Source organism: Pan troglodytes, chromosome 22 (genome assembly GCF_028858775.2).
Source record: "Pan troglodytes isolate AG18354 chromosome 22, NHGRI_mPanTro3-v2.0_pri, whole genome shotgun sequence".
NCBI lineage: Eukaryota > Metazoa > Chordata > Mammalia > Primates > Hominidae > Pan > Pan troglodytes.
In genome coordinates, this window is record NC_072420.2 from 44,881,133 (window position 1) to 44,897,122 (window position 15,990).

General features: G+C 63.2%; 1 protein-coding gene across 1 annotated transcript; it reads left to right on the forward strand.

The window, feature by feature from the left end:
* Positions 1–1,417: 1,417 nt before the first annotated feature.
* Positions 1,418–15,919, forward strand: AIRE (autoimmune regulator). The gene is made up of 14 exons (XM_531580.8): positions 1,418–2,053; positions 2,487–2,661; positions 2,908–3,063; positions 3,447–3,521; positions 4,275–4,388; positions 5,589–5,734; positions 5,921–6,001; positions 7,029–7,144; positions 8,228–8,327; positions 9,001–9,183; positions 9,797–9,918; positions 10,825–10,927; positions 12,815–12,877; positions 14,169–15,919. The coding sequence occupies exons 1-14, from the start codon at positions 1,922–1,924 to the stop codon at positions 14,274–14,276; spliced, it is 1,674 nt and encodes a 557-aa protein (XP_531580.2). The 5' UTR covers positions 1,418–1,921; the 3' UTR covers positions 14,277–15,919.
* Positions 15,920–15,990: the final 71 nt, after the last annotated feature.

The window sequence follows — 15,990 nt, forward strand, 5'->3', positions numbered from 1 at the left end:
ACCCAGCGAGCAGCAGCCTGGCCTGGCTGGGGACAGGATGTGTCTGTTGGAGCGGGGACCGGCAAGGCAGGCATACAGGCAGGGGGCTTCCCTCTCGGGGTCTTCAGAAGGCGCAGTGCAGGGAGTGAGAGACGCCCAGGCATGGGCAGCGAGAGGGCCCTGCTCCCCGCTCAAGGCTCCCAGGACATTCCACACAGGAGCCAGCCTGTTCCAACCCTGCACTGCCTGATACTCCACAGCCACCACTGGCTTTCCGAGATGGACCCCCTCCCCCTCAGCTCCCCACGACGTCCCCAGCACCTGACCCCAGGCTGACCACCTCGGCCACCACCTCTGGCCCCACCTTCCTCCCCAGGTTTGTTCCCAAACACCCCTAGAGTCTTTTCCGGAGCAATCTCAGACATGCAGAACGCTCAGGGGGACCCTGGGCCTGAAGGCGGCAGGAGAAACTGAGACCGACCCCCGGTCTAGAGGAGAGGTGTCTGCCGCTCCCCTTCCTGGACTCTGGCTGCCCAAAAGCAAACGGCACGCCTGCCCACGTGGGAATCTTGGTGGCGTCTCTCACTGCATCAGTTAGCCCCCAGCCCAGTGCTGCCCGGATTCAGGCTTCCTGGTACCTTCGTCCACCCTTCAGCCCTAATCCATGCTGGCCAGGTCATCTCGTTCTCCGGCTCAGTGGGAACACTCGTGCCCAGAGACCTCTCGTGGTTCTCTGCAGCCTGCACACAGGGCCTGCTTCCCTGGCTTGACCGCACAGACAAGGGGACTGTTACCAAGGCCTCCCACTGAGGCCACCCCCCCTCCAGGCCATGCCTGCGGGGCCACCACAGCCTCAGCATCATTGCAGGCCCCAGGTCTCTGCACCTGGTCTTGTTTTACTGGGGGCATTGTCCCCACTCACGTCCACCTGGGACCCTCGGCTCCTGTCCACTGCAGCTCCCCTCCAGGACACCTTCCCAGATGCCCCCGGAAGCTCCTGTCCAGGCCACAGCATCCCTCAGCCTCTGTCACTGGTCCTAGGAAGACCCTTTGGGAGCTCTCACTCCGGGCCACACTCAGGACCCCCGTTGTGGGGCTGGCCGCCTTCCTTCTAAAGCACCTGGAGGAAGGAAGGAGGGGGTCAATGCGAGCCTCAATCCCCAGGCGAGTGTGCCCCTTTTAAAGATGAGGGAACCGAGGCTCAGAGAAGGAAAGGACTTGCCTGGCGTCACACAGCCAGCCTAAGATGGTGGGGTCAGGAGGCTCCCCGGCAACGCCCAGGCTGCCGTACCGTCTCCTCCATCAGACTGAGCCTCCATCCGGCTCCTCCCACAGCCCCAGGCGGGCCCCTGAGTAGGGGCTCTCAGCTTGTGTGGAGGTCCCCCAGGAACACCACCCCGATCCAGCCTCCATGGAGGCTCTTGCCGGCCACTGGGAGGGGCCAGTGCACCCTGGGCTGCCCCTGCCAGGGCCCTGAGACCCGAGCCTCCCCGCCGAGGGCACCTGTCTCGGCTTTGCCCCATTCGAGCAGGGCCCTCGCCGAGGCAGGACAGGGCCACATTCGGAATTGAGAGTTCTCTGAGTCCCGCACAGAGCGAGTCTCTGTCCCCAGCCCCCAAGGCAGCTGCCCTGGTGGGTGAGTCAGGCCAGGCCCGGAGACTTCCCGAGAGCGAGGGAGGGACAGCAGCGCCTCCATCACAGGGAAGTGTCCCCGCGGGAGGCCCTGGCCCTGATTGGGCGCCGGGGCGGAGCGGCCTTTGCTCTTTGCGTGGTCGCGGGGGTATAACAGCGGCGCGCGTGGCTCGCAGACCGGGGAGACGGGCGGGCGCACAGCCGGCGCGGAGGCCCCACAGCCCCGCCAGGACCCGAGGCCAAGCGAGGGGCTGCCAGTGTCCCGGGACCCACCGCGTCCGCCCCAGCCCCGGGTCCCCGCGCCCACCCCATGGCGGCGGACGCGGCGCTACGCCGGCTTCTGAGGCTGCACCGCACGGAGATCGCGATGGCCGTGGACAGCGCCTTCCCACTGCTGCACGCGCTGGCCGACCACGACGTGGTCCCCGAGGACAAGTTCCAGGTGGGCTCCCCACCCGCCCGCCGCTGCCCCCAGGCCCTGTGAGCCAGGGATAGTCCCCGGGGAAGTTCCAGGAGGACCCCGCCCCATGCCTCCCCGCCCCTCCAGATCCCCAAGCCCCTCCAGCCTTCCCCAACTCCCTCCCCACAAGGAGCCAGGGGCGTCCCTGATGACAAGTTAGAAGTTGGTCCCCTTCCCCCAGCCGTCCCCACACCTCACCCCCAAGCCAAGGGAATGGCCTCCAGGTTCCCCCAGCCCCACCCTCAACACCCCTACACCCCCACCTGACTCCACCACAAGCCGAGGAGATGGGCGTGGAGCTGTCCAGGTCGCCAGCGCCTCTGCCTGGGAGCTCCACCCTCTAGTCATGATGGAGATGGGCAGGCCGCAGGGTGTGGGGGACCATGGCAGGGACCCTCATGCCACCCCACTGCAGGAGACGCTTCATCTGAAGGAAAAGGAGGGCTGCCCCCAGGCCTTCCACGCCCTCCTGTCCTGGCTGCTGACCCAGGGCTCCACAGCCATCCTGGACTTCTGGAGGGTGCTGTTCAAGGACTACAACCTGGAGCGCTATGGCCGGCTGCAGCCCATCCTGGACAGCTTCCCCAAAGGTGGGTCCTGGTGGACTCAGCCATGCTGGGGGCCTGGGGCAGCTGCTGTCACCTGCTCAGCCCTGCTGGACTGGAACTGGAGTGGTGTTTGAGGAGCCCGTGGGTGATGTTCCAGGACCGTCTTGGATCCTAAGAGGCAAAGGGGCCAGGCCTCACCCGTCTGGCCAAGGTGTCCAGTTCTGGGGCCCACCCTCCCCCTGGAGAAAACCCTGAGGTTGGGACCCTGCTCCTGCCCCTGAGCTGCAGATGTGGACCTCAGCCAGCCCCGGAAGGGGAGGAAGCCCCCGGCCGTCCCCAAGGCTTTAGTACCGCCACCCAGACTCCCCACCAAGAGGAAGGCCTCAGAAGAGGCTCGAGCTGCCGCGCCAGCAGCCCTGACTCCAAGGGGCACCGCCAGCCCAGGTACCCTCCCTGCAGGGGAAGCCAGCCGGGGTCTCCAGTCTTCCCGGGCTTCCCCGGGAGCCCACGCCCCCTCCCCACCCGGGCTCCCACCCACTGGGTGTGGGGCCAGCCTGCCTGGGGCTGTGGGGGTCTCCTCTGGGTACTAGACCCACACACTGGACCAGCCTCTCAGCTCCCTCCTGCCCGAAGGCTGAGCTCCCCGGAGCTGGTGAAGTAGGCGGGCGGGTCTCATTTCCCTTTTACTGATGAGAAACCAGAGCCTGGCAAAGGGACTATCCAGCACTGGACCGCCCCCTCCACGCCCTCCCACCGCGGGCCCCTGCCCACCGGCACTCACCCCCACTGAGAGGGGAGGCCAGGCTGCCCCCAGCTCCCCCATTCAGGCTCTCAACTGAAGGCCAAGCCCCCCAAGAAGCCGGAGAGCAGCGCAGAGCAGCAGCGCCTTCCACTCGGGAACGGTGAGCGGGGCCCAGTGGGAGCGCCTACCTTCTCCCTGGCCAGGGGCAAGGGGTCAGGGGTCAGAGCAGGGCCTGCCCTCTGAGACCCTGTCCTAGGGGCTGGGGACGTGCTGGCCTGGTGTGTCATTCCAGGGGCCTAAGCTGCACCACCAGACCCAGGAAGGGGACACCTTGGATCTAAGCATGATCTTGCCAGTCGCCCCTGCCCCCACTGCACCCTGGTTCTGGGACCCCCTTCTCAGGCACCTTCTCTGCCCATCCACTCCCTATCCTTCAGGACCAGCCTAGACATGGCTTCCTCCAGAAAATCATCCCTGGCCCCCAGCTGCATGCAGGCTGAACCCTTCCTGTCCCCTTCTCCTTCCTTCCCAGGGCACTGGACTCCAGAGACCCCCTATCTCCCTGAGGGCAGAGCCTAGGAACTCTGTGTCCCTCCCGGCACAATACAGGGCCCATGTCATGGGGGGGTGGGGCTGGTCATTGGTCATGCCTTCCTATCCATTGTGCCAGCTCTGCTGACACTGCCACCCCCCAGCACACGCACACATGGGTGCACACACGAACACACACATTCTCATGTCTCTGCACTTACCTGTGGGCTGTCTGCACATGGCAGGGCTGGGTCCCCTCCTCGGCCTGCCCTGGCTGGAAGGAAAGGGCTCTGCAGCCCAGTGCTGCCTGCTTCTGGCATAGAGTATGTGCTTGGGAGCAGTCTTCCCCACGGGTGACCCCAATGGGTGTTCCCTTTCCCAGGGATTCAGACCATGTCAGCTTCAGTCCAGAGAGCTGTGGCTGTGTCCTCCGGGGACGTCCCGGGAGCCCGAGGGGCTGTGGAAGGGATCCTCATCCAGCAGGTGTTTGAGTCAGGTAGACGCTGTGGCGGGGAGGTGGGGCTGATGGGGAGACCCAGGCTCCAAGATGGAAGGAGGACCACGCCCCTTTGCATCCTGGTGGTCCCACAGCAGACCGGGCTGTTGCTCAGGTAGCCAGAGTTTCTGCCTGTGGTTCTGCTGACTTTGGAGGAGGAGGGTGAGCACCGAAGTCTCCCTGTCGGGGGACCTTCTGCAAGGCTGGCGGTCCAGGCCCACATCCCCACCTGGGATGTGCAGCACTCCCCAGTCACCTCCATCCATGTGCATGGGCCCTCCTCGGCCATGGGGTTGCATCCTTAGAAAGTTCTGCCTGTGCTGCTGAGACCCTCCAGGGTATCGGCATTCTTCAACCAGGACAGCCTGTAGCATAGCGTCCTTGCCCCCCATACCCTGGCCAGCCTGCAGCGTCCTCGCCCGCCATTCCCTGGCCAGCCGCTGACCCCATGCAATCACCAGTGCCATCTGACCAGGGCACAGCAGGGCCGCTGGTGGCAGACCCACCGTGCCATCGGGGCATTCCATCTCAAGTCCCTGACTCAGTGTCTCCTCAGTGCTGGACATGGGCTGGGAACACCAAGCACAGCCAGGGCCCTGGTCTTGCACCTCTGGATGGTCCCAAGGCCCACTGTGTTACTTCCTAAGGCTGTTGGATCAAATTGGCACAAACTGGGAGGCTTGAAATGACAGAAATGCCAACATCAAGGTGTCTCGGGGCCACACTCCCTCTGGAGGCTCCAGGGAAGAATCCTTCCTTGTGTCTCCCAGCTGTTGGTCATTATGGGGGTACCCCTGTGCCCCTTGTTCCTGGGCTCAGGACCCCACCGCTCCAGCCTCTACTTCTGTGGTCTCACAGCTGTCTCCCACGTGTCCTTTTTATAAGGACACCAGTCATTGAACTTATGGTCCAGTGTGACCTCATCTTAACTAATCACATCTACAAAGACCCTGATTTCAAGTAAGGTCACACTCTGAGGTTCTGGGTGGACGTGAACTTCGGGGGACGCTGTTGAACACCCTGGTGTAGATCCAGGACAATCCCCGGGCCCCAGACTCGACTGGGGTGGGGGCGGGCTGGAGGAATGCAGGCTGTGGGAACTCCACCTGTCTCTGCTAGACCCCAGCCTGGGGCCTACACGACTGCCAAGGCAGGTCCTGCTGGGCGGGTGAGCCAGGACCAGCCGGCATCTCCTCCCAGGGGGCTCCAAGAAGTGCATCCAGGTTGGTGGGGAGTTCTACACTCCCAGCAAGTTCGAAGACCCCGGCAGTGGGAAGAACAAGGCCCGCAGCAGCAGTGGCCTGAAGCCTCTGGTTCGAGCCAAGGGAGCCCAGGGCGCTGCCCCCGTAAGCACCTGACTGTCCCTGGGGTGCCCAGCTCTTGATGCACCCCCGCCCCAGGAACAGCGTTGCCTCTGGGGGAGTGGCTCTGCTGGGGGCTGGGGGCTGCTGCCGAGAGACGCCTGGTGCCACAGCCATGTGCACCCTCGCTGCTGAGGCTGCCCCCATTGCTGACGCCCCTCTTCCTTGCAGGGTGGAGGTGAGGCTAGGCTGGGCCAGCAGGGCAGGGTTCCCGCCCCTCTGGCCCTCCCCAGTGACCCCCAGCTCCACCAGGTAATGCCCTAGACCACAGGAGAGGCCCCTGTCTGCCCTTGCTCCCCTCGGGTGGGTCCTGCTGCCTCTGCCTTTACCTGGGCACTCAGGGATGAGCACCGGGGCCTGAGCCCCTACCCACAGGGTACAGCTCTTTTTCTTTAATAGACAGTATTTTTTTCCTGATAATACGCAATGGTAATAGTTTAAATGAGTCAGAGAAAGTGAGGTCTTCTCAGGCTCTTAAAAGCGTGGCATTTGGTCCAGGCCGTACCCGCTGCTCTCAGCTGGGCCCGTGGGTGGGCCGGGCACCCCTGCTATAGCCAGGAGGTCAAGGATCCACTGGGAATGCCAAGCTCATCTTTCGTCCCCAGCATGGTTTCTTAATGGGGTAGAAGCAGTGTGGGGGGGTGCCTGCCGTGGTGGGTTACAGATCTTGACCACTTGGCACCAGGGGCTCTGTGGGGCCCTGGCCCTTAGGAGTGACAGGACCCAGTCCTGCCCTGCAGGAGCACCCGGGCTGGTGGGCATCTGGGGGATTGTTAGAATGAGTGAGGTCATTGCCGTGCAGGACCAGCCTAGCCTGGCTGTCTGGGGGGATTCTGGAGGAGGTGGTACCTGGGAGACCCCTGAAGGCACAGCAGGCACCATCCAGGCAGGGCACAAGGACGGTGGGGGCTGCAGGTGGAGGATTCAGCAGGCGCTGAGGTCGGGAGAGACCTCCCTGGGCCTGGCCCCACTGCCCTGTGAGGAAGGGTTCGTGTGGTTGGCGTACAGTTCCGGGGCCCCTGGAACGCAGCAGCCTGCAAGAAACCGGGTTTTCTTCCCAATAGGGATGGCCCCGGGGGGTGTCTGTTGGAGACCAGATGGATGGGGAACAGGTGGTCAGGGCGGAATTTCAGGCCCTGGCAGCATGGGAGCAGGGCAGAGACTGGGGAGTTCAGGTACCCAGAGATGCTGCTGGGGGAGCCGTTTTGGGAAGGAGGTGGCTCTCAGGAGGGTGCTGCACCCCAGCCCAGTCTGCATGGGCGTCTCTTGCCTGTGCCAGAAGAACGAGGATGAGTGTGCCGTGTGTCGGGATGGCGGGGAGCTCATCTGCTGTGACGGCTGCCCTCGGGCCTTCCACCTGGCCTGCCTGTCCCCTCCGCTCCGGGAGATCCCCAGGTGAGCCTGCACCTCTGCCAGCGCAACCAGGCCACCCCGGTTCATGGCCGCCTCCACCCACTGACCCTGAAGGGAAGCCACCCCAAGCCTCTCCCATCCAAGATGGAAGGGGGTTCTGAGTCAGGTCACTGGGCCGTGGGGCCGGGGCCTGGGGTTTTCCCACCCTGCCACCTGCCTCCCGGTCTGGCCACACCTGCTGCCCAGCCTGGACAGCTGGGCCCCTGAGGGCAGCAAAGCAGAACAGAGGCCCAGGGCGAAGATGCCACCCTGTCTAAGCTCATCCCAAGCTGCAGCCCACGCCCCCATGGGTAGCTGGCCCCCACCCCCAAGCCCCACCCCAGAGTCCCATTCCAGACAGGGCTGGGGAGCACAGAGGCCACAGAGCTGTGCCCCCCAGGGCAGGTGGGAGTTTGTCCACCAATGCACAGGACGCCGGGCTTAGTGGGGGTGGGAGGCCTCCTCTGCGTTCACATCCTGGTGCTCCTTCCCCACGGCCCACCGAGCCCTGCCCCCATTCCAACCCCACAGGACGTGGCAGTCTGTGGGAGGAAGAGCTCTGGGTGGAGTGGGGACCCACGTTCAGGCGAGGCTCTGCCCCAGCCCCTGAGTGGCCGTCACCAGGCCCCCTCTCAGCCTCATCACTAGAATAAGGGGCACAGTGGGGGTCACTGCTCGGCTCCTGAAGCCGTTCCTCCTTGCCGTCTCTTCCTGCCCTTGATCACCTCCCATTCTGCTGGGTGCCATTCCCCTTAACAGGTGGGTCAGCTTAGGGAGGCCCCCGGCAGGGCCCAGCCCTGAGAGGCAGGCAAAGCCACCGGGGCTCACAGGTGTTGGGGATTCCTGGGGTTCATCAGAGAGCACGCCAAGGGGACCCTGATCACGCTGGCCAGGGCCACCCCACGAAGGGTAAATGTCCCCCTGCTGGGCTCTCCCTTCCTGTGTCTCTGCCCATCTCTCTGCTGTGCCTCAGTTCCCCCTCTGTGAAAAGACATGGTCGGAGCCCTGGAGCTCCACCCGTGGGTTTGGGGATCTGTCACCCGCTGTCTTGTTCTGCATGTCTCTGACTGGTGGACACACGAGCAGTGGGACCTGGAGGTGCTCCAGCTGCCTGCAGGCAACAGTCCAGGAGGTGCAGCCCCGGGCAGAGGAGCCCCAGCCCCAGGAGCCACCCGTGGAGACCCCGGTATGGCCACGCCCCCTCCTAGCCGGGCCACCCCTCCTGTCCACATGGCCACGCCCCCTCCTAGCCGGGCCACCCCTCCTGTCCACATGGCCACGCCCCCTCCTAGCCGGGCCACCCCTCCTGTCCACATGGCCACGCCCCCTCCTAGGCTGGGCCACCCCTCCTGTCCGTCTGTCCCCTGGAGTCCTGTGGGACAGGCCTGCCCCAGCCATAGCACTATGTCCCCCATGCCCAAGCCCGGTCTTTGTGGTCTCCTGCAGTGGAGTCCCCATCATGCTTCCTATGGGCCTAAACCCAGCTCTCCTGGCTGCGGGTCCACCCGGGGGGCACTATGAGCATTGATAACAGCCCCGGAAGATGTGTTCCTTGTTCTGCTGCTGTGAGGATAGTAGGTCTACTGTGCACAGACCCAGTGTTCCCTCTGACAGCCCTGAGGGCCAGGGGGCCCCCCGTGTGTAGATGGGGGAGGAGGGAGGACCACAGAGCCAGGAAGTGCCACAGCCTTTCCCACTCAGTGTGGACGCCTTCCACCATGCCGGCCCTCCGTCCCCACCATGCCAGGCCTCTGCCCCCACCCTGCTGCCCTGGGTTTCAGGGTCCCAGCAGTCACTGACTCCTGGGTGGTGCCGGGCAGGTGCCCGCTGCCCCTCTGATGCTGACCCTTGGGTTCCAGCTCCCCCCGGGGCTTAGGTCGGCGGGAGAGGAGGTAAGAGGTCCACCTGGGGAACCCCTAGCCGGCATGGACACGACTCTTGTCTACAAGCACCTGCCGGCCCCGCCTTCTGCAGCCCCGCTGCCAGGGCTGGACTCCTCGGCCCTGCACCCCCTACTGTGTGTGGGTCCTGAGGGTCAGCAGGTGAGCGGGGAGTGGGGGTCAGGGTGGGCTCTTCAAGGAGCCCAGGACCTACGGGGCGGATGAATTCACCTGAAACAGGAGGAGAGGGAGGCCAGGCGAGAAAGGCTCTGGGAGGCACAGGGCCTGAGGCTGTGCGGGGAGCGTGGGGGGCTGCGGGGGGAAGGGGACACTCCTAGACCTCCACTCCAGCTCCTGGCCCTGGGCATTACTGCTCCCCCCACAAGGCAGGACAATGAAGGGGGATATGTCCCAGCACACGTGGGAGCCCTCCCCTCCCTGCCTCAATTCCCTTCCCTGCACCCCTGTGGGCACCGCCTTTCAGGAGACTCCCGCACTCAGCCCCAAAGGAGGCCAGGCCCGCCAAGCAGGAGAGAGGTGCAGGCGCCAGGCTTGCAGGCAGCAGCCTGAGGGTGCTTGGGTCGCCCCTGCCTCCTAGGGATGGGACTGGTCCCGCTGTCCTGCAGCCTGTGTGGCACCATGAGGCTCCTCACTTGCGCCTAGACCCGCCCTCCAGCCCTGGGTGGTCCCAGGGGAGAGCGCACAGGGCTCGGGTTCGGGTTCAGCTACATTTCCCCCGGCCCCTCGCGTCACCCCGCGCTGTTGCCTCCCACAGAACCTGGCTCCCGGTGCGCGTTGCGGGGTGTGCGGAGACGGCACGGACGTGCTGCGGTGTACTCACTGCGCCGCCGCCTTCCACTGGCGCTGCCACTTCCCAGCCGGCACCTCCCGGCCCGGGTGAGTGAGCGTGGTCGGCGTGGAGGCCTGAACCCACACCCACACCCTACACCCCACCCCACACTCCCCACCCACATCATACAGCCCGCAACCACACCCCACCCACACCCTACACCCATACGCCATCCCACACCCCACCCCACACCCCACACTCCCACCCACACCCTGCACCCCACCCCACACCCAAGCCCTGCACCCCACCCCACACCCATGCCCTGCACCCCACCCCGCACCCCCACCCTGCACCCACACCCTACACTCCACAGCCACACTCCACCACACACCCACCCACACCCTACTCCCCACCTCATACCCTGCACCTCACCACACTCCACAGCCACACCCCACCCCACACCCCACACTCCCACCCACACCCTGCACCCCACCCCACACCCATGCCCTGCACCCCACCCCACACTCCCCACCCACATCATACAGCCCGCAACCACACCCCACCCACACCCTACACCCATACTCCATCCCACACCCCACCCCACACCCCACACTCCCACCCACACCCTGCACCCCACCCCACACCCATGCCCTGCACCCCACCCCGCACCCCCACCCTGCACCCACACCCTACACTCCACAGCCACACTCCACCACACCCCCACCCACACCCTACTCCCCACCTCATACCCTGCACCTCACCACACTCCACAGCCACACCCCACCCCACACCCCACACTCCCACCCACACCCTACACCCACCCCACACCCTACACCCAACCCAAACCCACCCAAACCCACCACTCCCACTCTCCACCCACACCCACACCCCTTCCTCACACCCCACACCCCCATCCCCCACTCACCACCCACGCCCACACCCCACACCCCATACCCCGGAGGTGGCACTCCTGCTCCCCCCCAGGCCTGGCAGCCCCTCATCCTCTGCTGCAGGACGGGCCTGCGCTGCAGATCCTGCTCAGGAGACGTGACCCCGGCCCCTGTGGAGGGGGTGCTGGCCCCCAGCCCCGCCCGCCTGGCCCCTGGGCCTGCCAAGGTCAGTGCCGCAGGGACCCTCCATGCATGCCGGTGCTGGGGGTGGGGAACCCCGTGGGTTGGTATTGGGGGAGCACATCTCAGGGCAGACCCTGGGTGCCAGCTTCGAGGGTTTGCACCATACGCACTGACCATGTGCTCATTATCTGTAGAAAATATTTTCCCTTTAAACCAATTCTTTTTGGCAACTTAAATATAGTTAAAAAGGAAGCTCCCCCCGAGGGTTGGTGACTGACATCACAGTTGGCTGTGTGGCTGCCTCACAGCATGAGCCTGAGAGTCCTGCCAGGGCTCCCTGGTGGGGTGAAGGGAGAGCGGGAGCGCCAGGCCTGCAGGAGCAAACCCCCACCCCGTCTGACCCCTCCAGGTTGTCTCACCCCCAGCCCTCCCTGGGGCCAGGATCCACCCCACTGTGTGGCCAGAGCCCTCTCAGAGAGGCAAAGTGACCCCGGGTCCAGCCAGTAGCTCTTCCTGTCCTCCTGCTCTGGGGTCAGAGAGGACCTGGGTGGCGCGCAGACCCCTGACTGCTGGGGCGGCTGGGCTTGCCCTGGAGCTGGGTGTGGGGGAGGCCCGAGTCGCTGCTGCAGGAGCCTCCAGGGGGGGTGGCCTCTTACCCTGACCGTCCCCAGCAGAAGCCTCCTGAGCACATCCTGGCCACCGAGGAGCCTTTAGGGATCCTGAGGTGATGACACGTCCCACCTGCTCCACTGGCCCATGCTCTTTCCCAGCTGTGCCTCCGCCCCGTACACACTGTGTGGGTGACAGGCCACCCCGGCGTGGTACTCCCCAGGAGGGTGACAGCCTACCCCAGCGTGGTACTCCCCGGGCAGGTGACAGGCTTCCCCGGCATGCAGGCTTTGGCCTGGCATGGCACAAGCCTCAGACCCAGCCCTGCCCTTGGGGCTTTTGTGGAACAGTGGCGTGGCCCACAGCTGTCACTGTCCCCTTCCTTCTAGAAGCCTCCCTCCTCACACCACCCACCTGGAGTCAGGGGCCCAGCCAGGCATATACGCAGATGCCCCTCCCTAACCCCAGGCAGCTTTCCTGCAACTGCTCCCGCAGCGGGTACCTCGTCATTAACCTCCTGGGTTCTGTCTCTGAACAGCAGAGACCTCTTTGTTGTCATCGTGATGTGAAATGTAACGCCATGTCAGAGGAAAAGTTCTGGCTGGCCTTGGCCTCCGCCCTCAGCCTGCCCCCTTCCTCCAGGGTGGTTGGACGTGGCCCCAGACCCCGTCCTGAGCAGGTCTCCCACCCCCTGGGAGCATCCTTAGGACCGGGGAGCATCCAGGGGCTTTCCCCTCCAGACCGGGCAGCCCCTCCCTCAGCCACGCAGGGCTGCCGGGCCTCGCAGCACCAGTGTTCACCCGAGTGGAGGAGCTGGGATGTGGCTGTTTGGGGCCACAAATGGGCAATTCCACAGGGTTCAATGTAATATGGTCTCCTCTCTGCTGGGGGTGCCTGCCTGGGGACCTTCTCCCACTCTGGTCGCTCACCTATAGTGTGGGCTGGCCCTGGTGGTGCTTGTCGGGGGCAGGGGTGGCATGGACCAGGCACTTTCCTCTCTGGGCCTCAGACTTCCCCTCTCAGAGTGGGACTCCTTGCTGGTTCCCTGAGCTCCCTCGTTTTCCCCAGGAGGCCACACAGTGTGGAGGCTGTCTGGGGGCCGTGGGCAGCTGGCCGTGGGCAGTGGGCAGGACCCTGGGGAGGCAGCCCCAGCCCCATCATGCCCACGCAGCCCTGTGCCCCCACCCCCAATGGAGCTGGGTGTAAGAATTCCCATCTCAGTGTGGGGGAAACACCCCCGCGGCCCCTAGGCCCTGCAGCCTCTGTGTCCCCACCAGGGCTGTGGGAGTTGGGCTGACCTCTTCTCTTTACTGGGTTCCAGGATGACACTGCCAGTCACGAGCCCACTCTGCACAGGGATGACCTGGAGTCCCTTCTGAGCGAGGTAACGCCTCCCCTGGCCTCCTGGTGCTCCTCCACTCCCCATCCCCTGCCTCAGCCGGCACCCAGGCTCCCCACTCTGGGGGAGGACTGCCAGCCACCACTGCTCTTGAGCCGTGGAAACTCAGGCTGTCCCTGCTCCACCCACCAGGAGCCCCAGTGCCGCTGAGCACCTGGCACCCCCCACAGGAGCCCCCCTAGCCCCCTCGCAGGAGCCCCCCCGGCCCCTCCCCCTGCGGGAGCCCAGTGCTGCTGAGCCCCTGGCACCCCCCTACAGGACCCTCCCAGCCCCCCTGCAGGAGTCCCCGTGGCCCCTTCCCCTGCAGGAGCCCAGTGCTGCTGAGCGCCCCCAGCCCCTCCCCAACAAGAGCCCCCACACAGCCCCTCCCCTGAGGGCCTGCACCCTGGCAGGCAGAGGCTCGAGCACCAGGCTCAAGATCCACTTTCCCAGGGAGGGTGGGGTGTGGGAGTGGGGGGGTCCCAGACCCCGTCCCTCCAAGATTTGCTTGCCCCTCCCAACTCAGGCCTCTCTACGCTAAGATGGGCAGGTAGAATCTGTGGGGAAAATGTGACTTTTAAGGGCTCTGTCTGTTTTTGCCAAGCGGATAAGCTCCTCCAGCCTCCATGGGTTCTCCTCAGTGTCTGATGTGGCACCTGGGGGTCCCAGCTGACCATGGAGCAGGGGTTCTGCCCTGTGCAGTGGCCGTGCCCCACAAACCCTGACTGCAGGTGTCTGCAGAGCCCCAGGGCCTGAGAGTGGGCCAGGGGACCCAGCGCTGGGTAATGGAGCTGCCCCTCTGGATGGGGTCCCCGGGTATAGCTGGAGAAATGAGCGACGGGCTCACAGCCTCTCCCGGGTGGCGGTCTTATTCTGCTGGCATCGTGGGGCCCGTGGCCCCATCCTGTGGGAGCATCAGGCTCCTGAGCAGAATAAGCAGCTGGCCCCGACCCCCCCACCCCGAAGGAGCCACCCGAGGAGGCAGAACTGCTATGAACTGCCATGGGGATGTGCCCTGGGCTTATGGGATGTGGTGAAGTACACAGGACAGGGTCCTCGGTCTGGCCTGTGCCATGGGGACCTTGGGCCTCAGTTTCCCCACCTTTGATGGAATACGGTGAAGTGCACAGGACAGGGTCCTCCCCAGACTGGCCTGTGCCATGGGGCCTCGGGCCTCAGTTTCCCCACCTTTGACTTAGAGGGAAGGTTGGATGGTGACTTCTTGTAACGACGGCCACGATTCTGTGGCCGCGGCGGGGGCGCACCTGGAGGTTCTCACCGTCACTCTGTCCCGCAGCACACCTTCGACGGCATCCTGCAGTGGGCCATCCAGAGCATGGCCCGTCCGGTGTCCGGTGGCCCCCTTCCCCTCCTGACCCCAGATGGCCGGGACATGCAGCTCTGATGGGAGAGTGCCGAGAAGGACACCTCCTTCCTCAGCCCTGGAAGCCGGCCGGCTGGGATCAAGAAGGGGACAGCGCCACCTCTTGTCAGTGCTCGGCTGTAAACAGCTCTGTGTTTCTGGGGACACCAGCCATCATGTGCCTGGAAATTAAACCCTGCCCCACTTCTCTACTCTGGAAGTCCCCGGGAGCCTCTCCTTGCCTGGTGACCTACTAAAAATATAAAAATTAGCCGGGCATGGTGGTGTGCGCCTGTAATCCCAGCTATGCAGGAGCCTGAGGCATGAGAATCACTTGAACTCGGGAGGTGGAGGTTGCAGTGAGCTGAGATTGCGCCACTGCACTCCAGTCTGGTCGGCAAGAGTGAGACTCCGTCTCAAAAAAACAAACAAACAAAAAAAACACATAACATAAATTTATCATCTCGACCACTTTTCAGTTCAGTGGCATTCACATCTCATGTAACCATTGCCACCACCATCTGCAGAGCTGTTCCAGCTTCCTGAATGGAAACTCTGGCCCCATGAAACACTCACTCCCCATTCCCCTCCCAACCCCTGGCACCCTCCACTCTACTTTCTGTCTCTATGACTTCTCCAGGGACCTCATGGAAGTGGAATCACACAGTATCTGTCCTTTTGTGTCTGTCTTATTTTACTCAGCATGGTGGCCCCAAGGTTCATCCATGTTGTAGCATGTGCCGAAATCTGCTTCCTTTTTTAAGGCTGAGTAATATTCCAGCACATGGATGGACCGCATTGTGCTCATCTATGCTTTCCTCAGCAGACACCTGGGTGCTTCCACCTTTTGGCTGTTGTGAATAATGCTGCTATGAATATGTGTGTGCAAATATCTGTGTGAGTCTTTGAGTAAAATCGCTGGATCACATGGTAATTATATTTTTAATTTTTTGAAGAACTGCCATCCTGTTTTCCACAGCAGCTACACCATTTCACATCCCCACCAACACTGCATGAGGGTTCCAGCCTCCCCATATCCTTGAAACAATTACTATTTTCTGCATTTTTCTTTCTTTTCTTTTCTTCTTTTTTTGAGACGGAGTTTTGCTCTTGCTGCCCAGGCTGCAGTGCAATGGCGCAGTCTCCACTCACTGCAACCTCTGCCTCCTGGCTTCAAGTGATTCTCCTGCCTCAGCCTCCTGCATAGCTGGGATTACAGGCGCACACCACCATGCCCGGCTAATTTTTGTATTTTTAGTAGAGACGGGGTTTCACCATGTTGGCTGGGCTGGTCTCGAACTCCTGACCTCAGACCTCAGGTGATCCCCCCCTCCCCCCCCACGGGCCTCCCAAAGTTCTGGGATTATGGGCGTGAGCCACTGCGCCCAGCCTGTGTTTTTCTTTTATAGTAGCCATCCTAATGGGTATGAGGTGGTACCTCATTGTGGCTAAACCACGTATGTTTAAGAATTTATACACACACACACACACACACACACACACACACGTGATGAAGCTGTAAGAAAAGGGAGAGAATAATGACCCAAAATGTCAGCACAAGGATGCCTCAGGGGTAGACACAGGTGTCTTCTTAGCGCCTTTTAGCCCACGCATATGTGCTTGCGCAGTCTCTCGGTGTGTTTTCTAACATTTCACAATTAAATAAGGAGTAGTTGATATTCACAGCCACCATTTCCACCGTATACGTAGAGAAAAATGCACAAATCCTAGCGATCAGCCCGCTGAGCTTTCACAA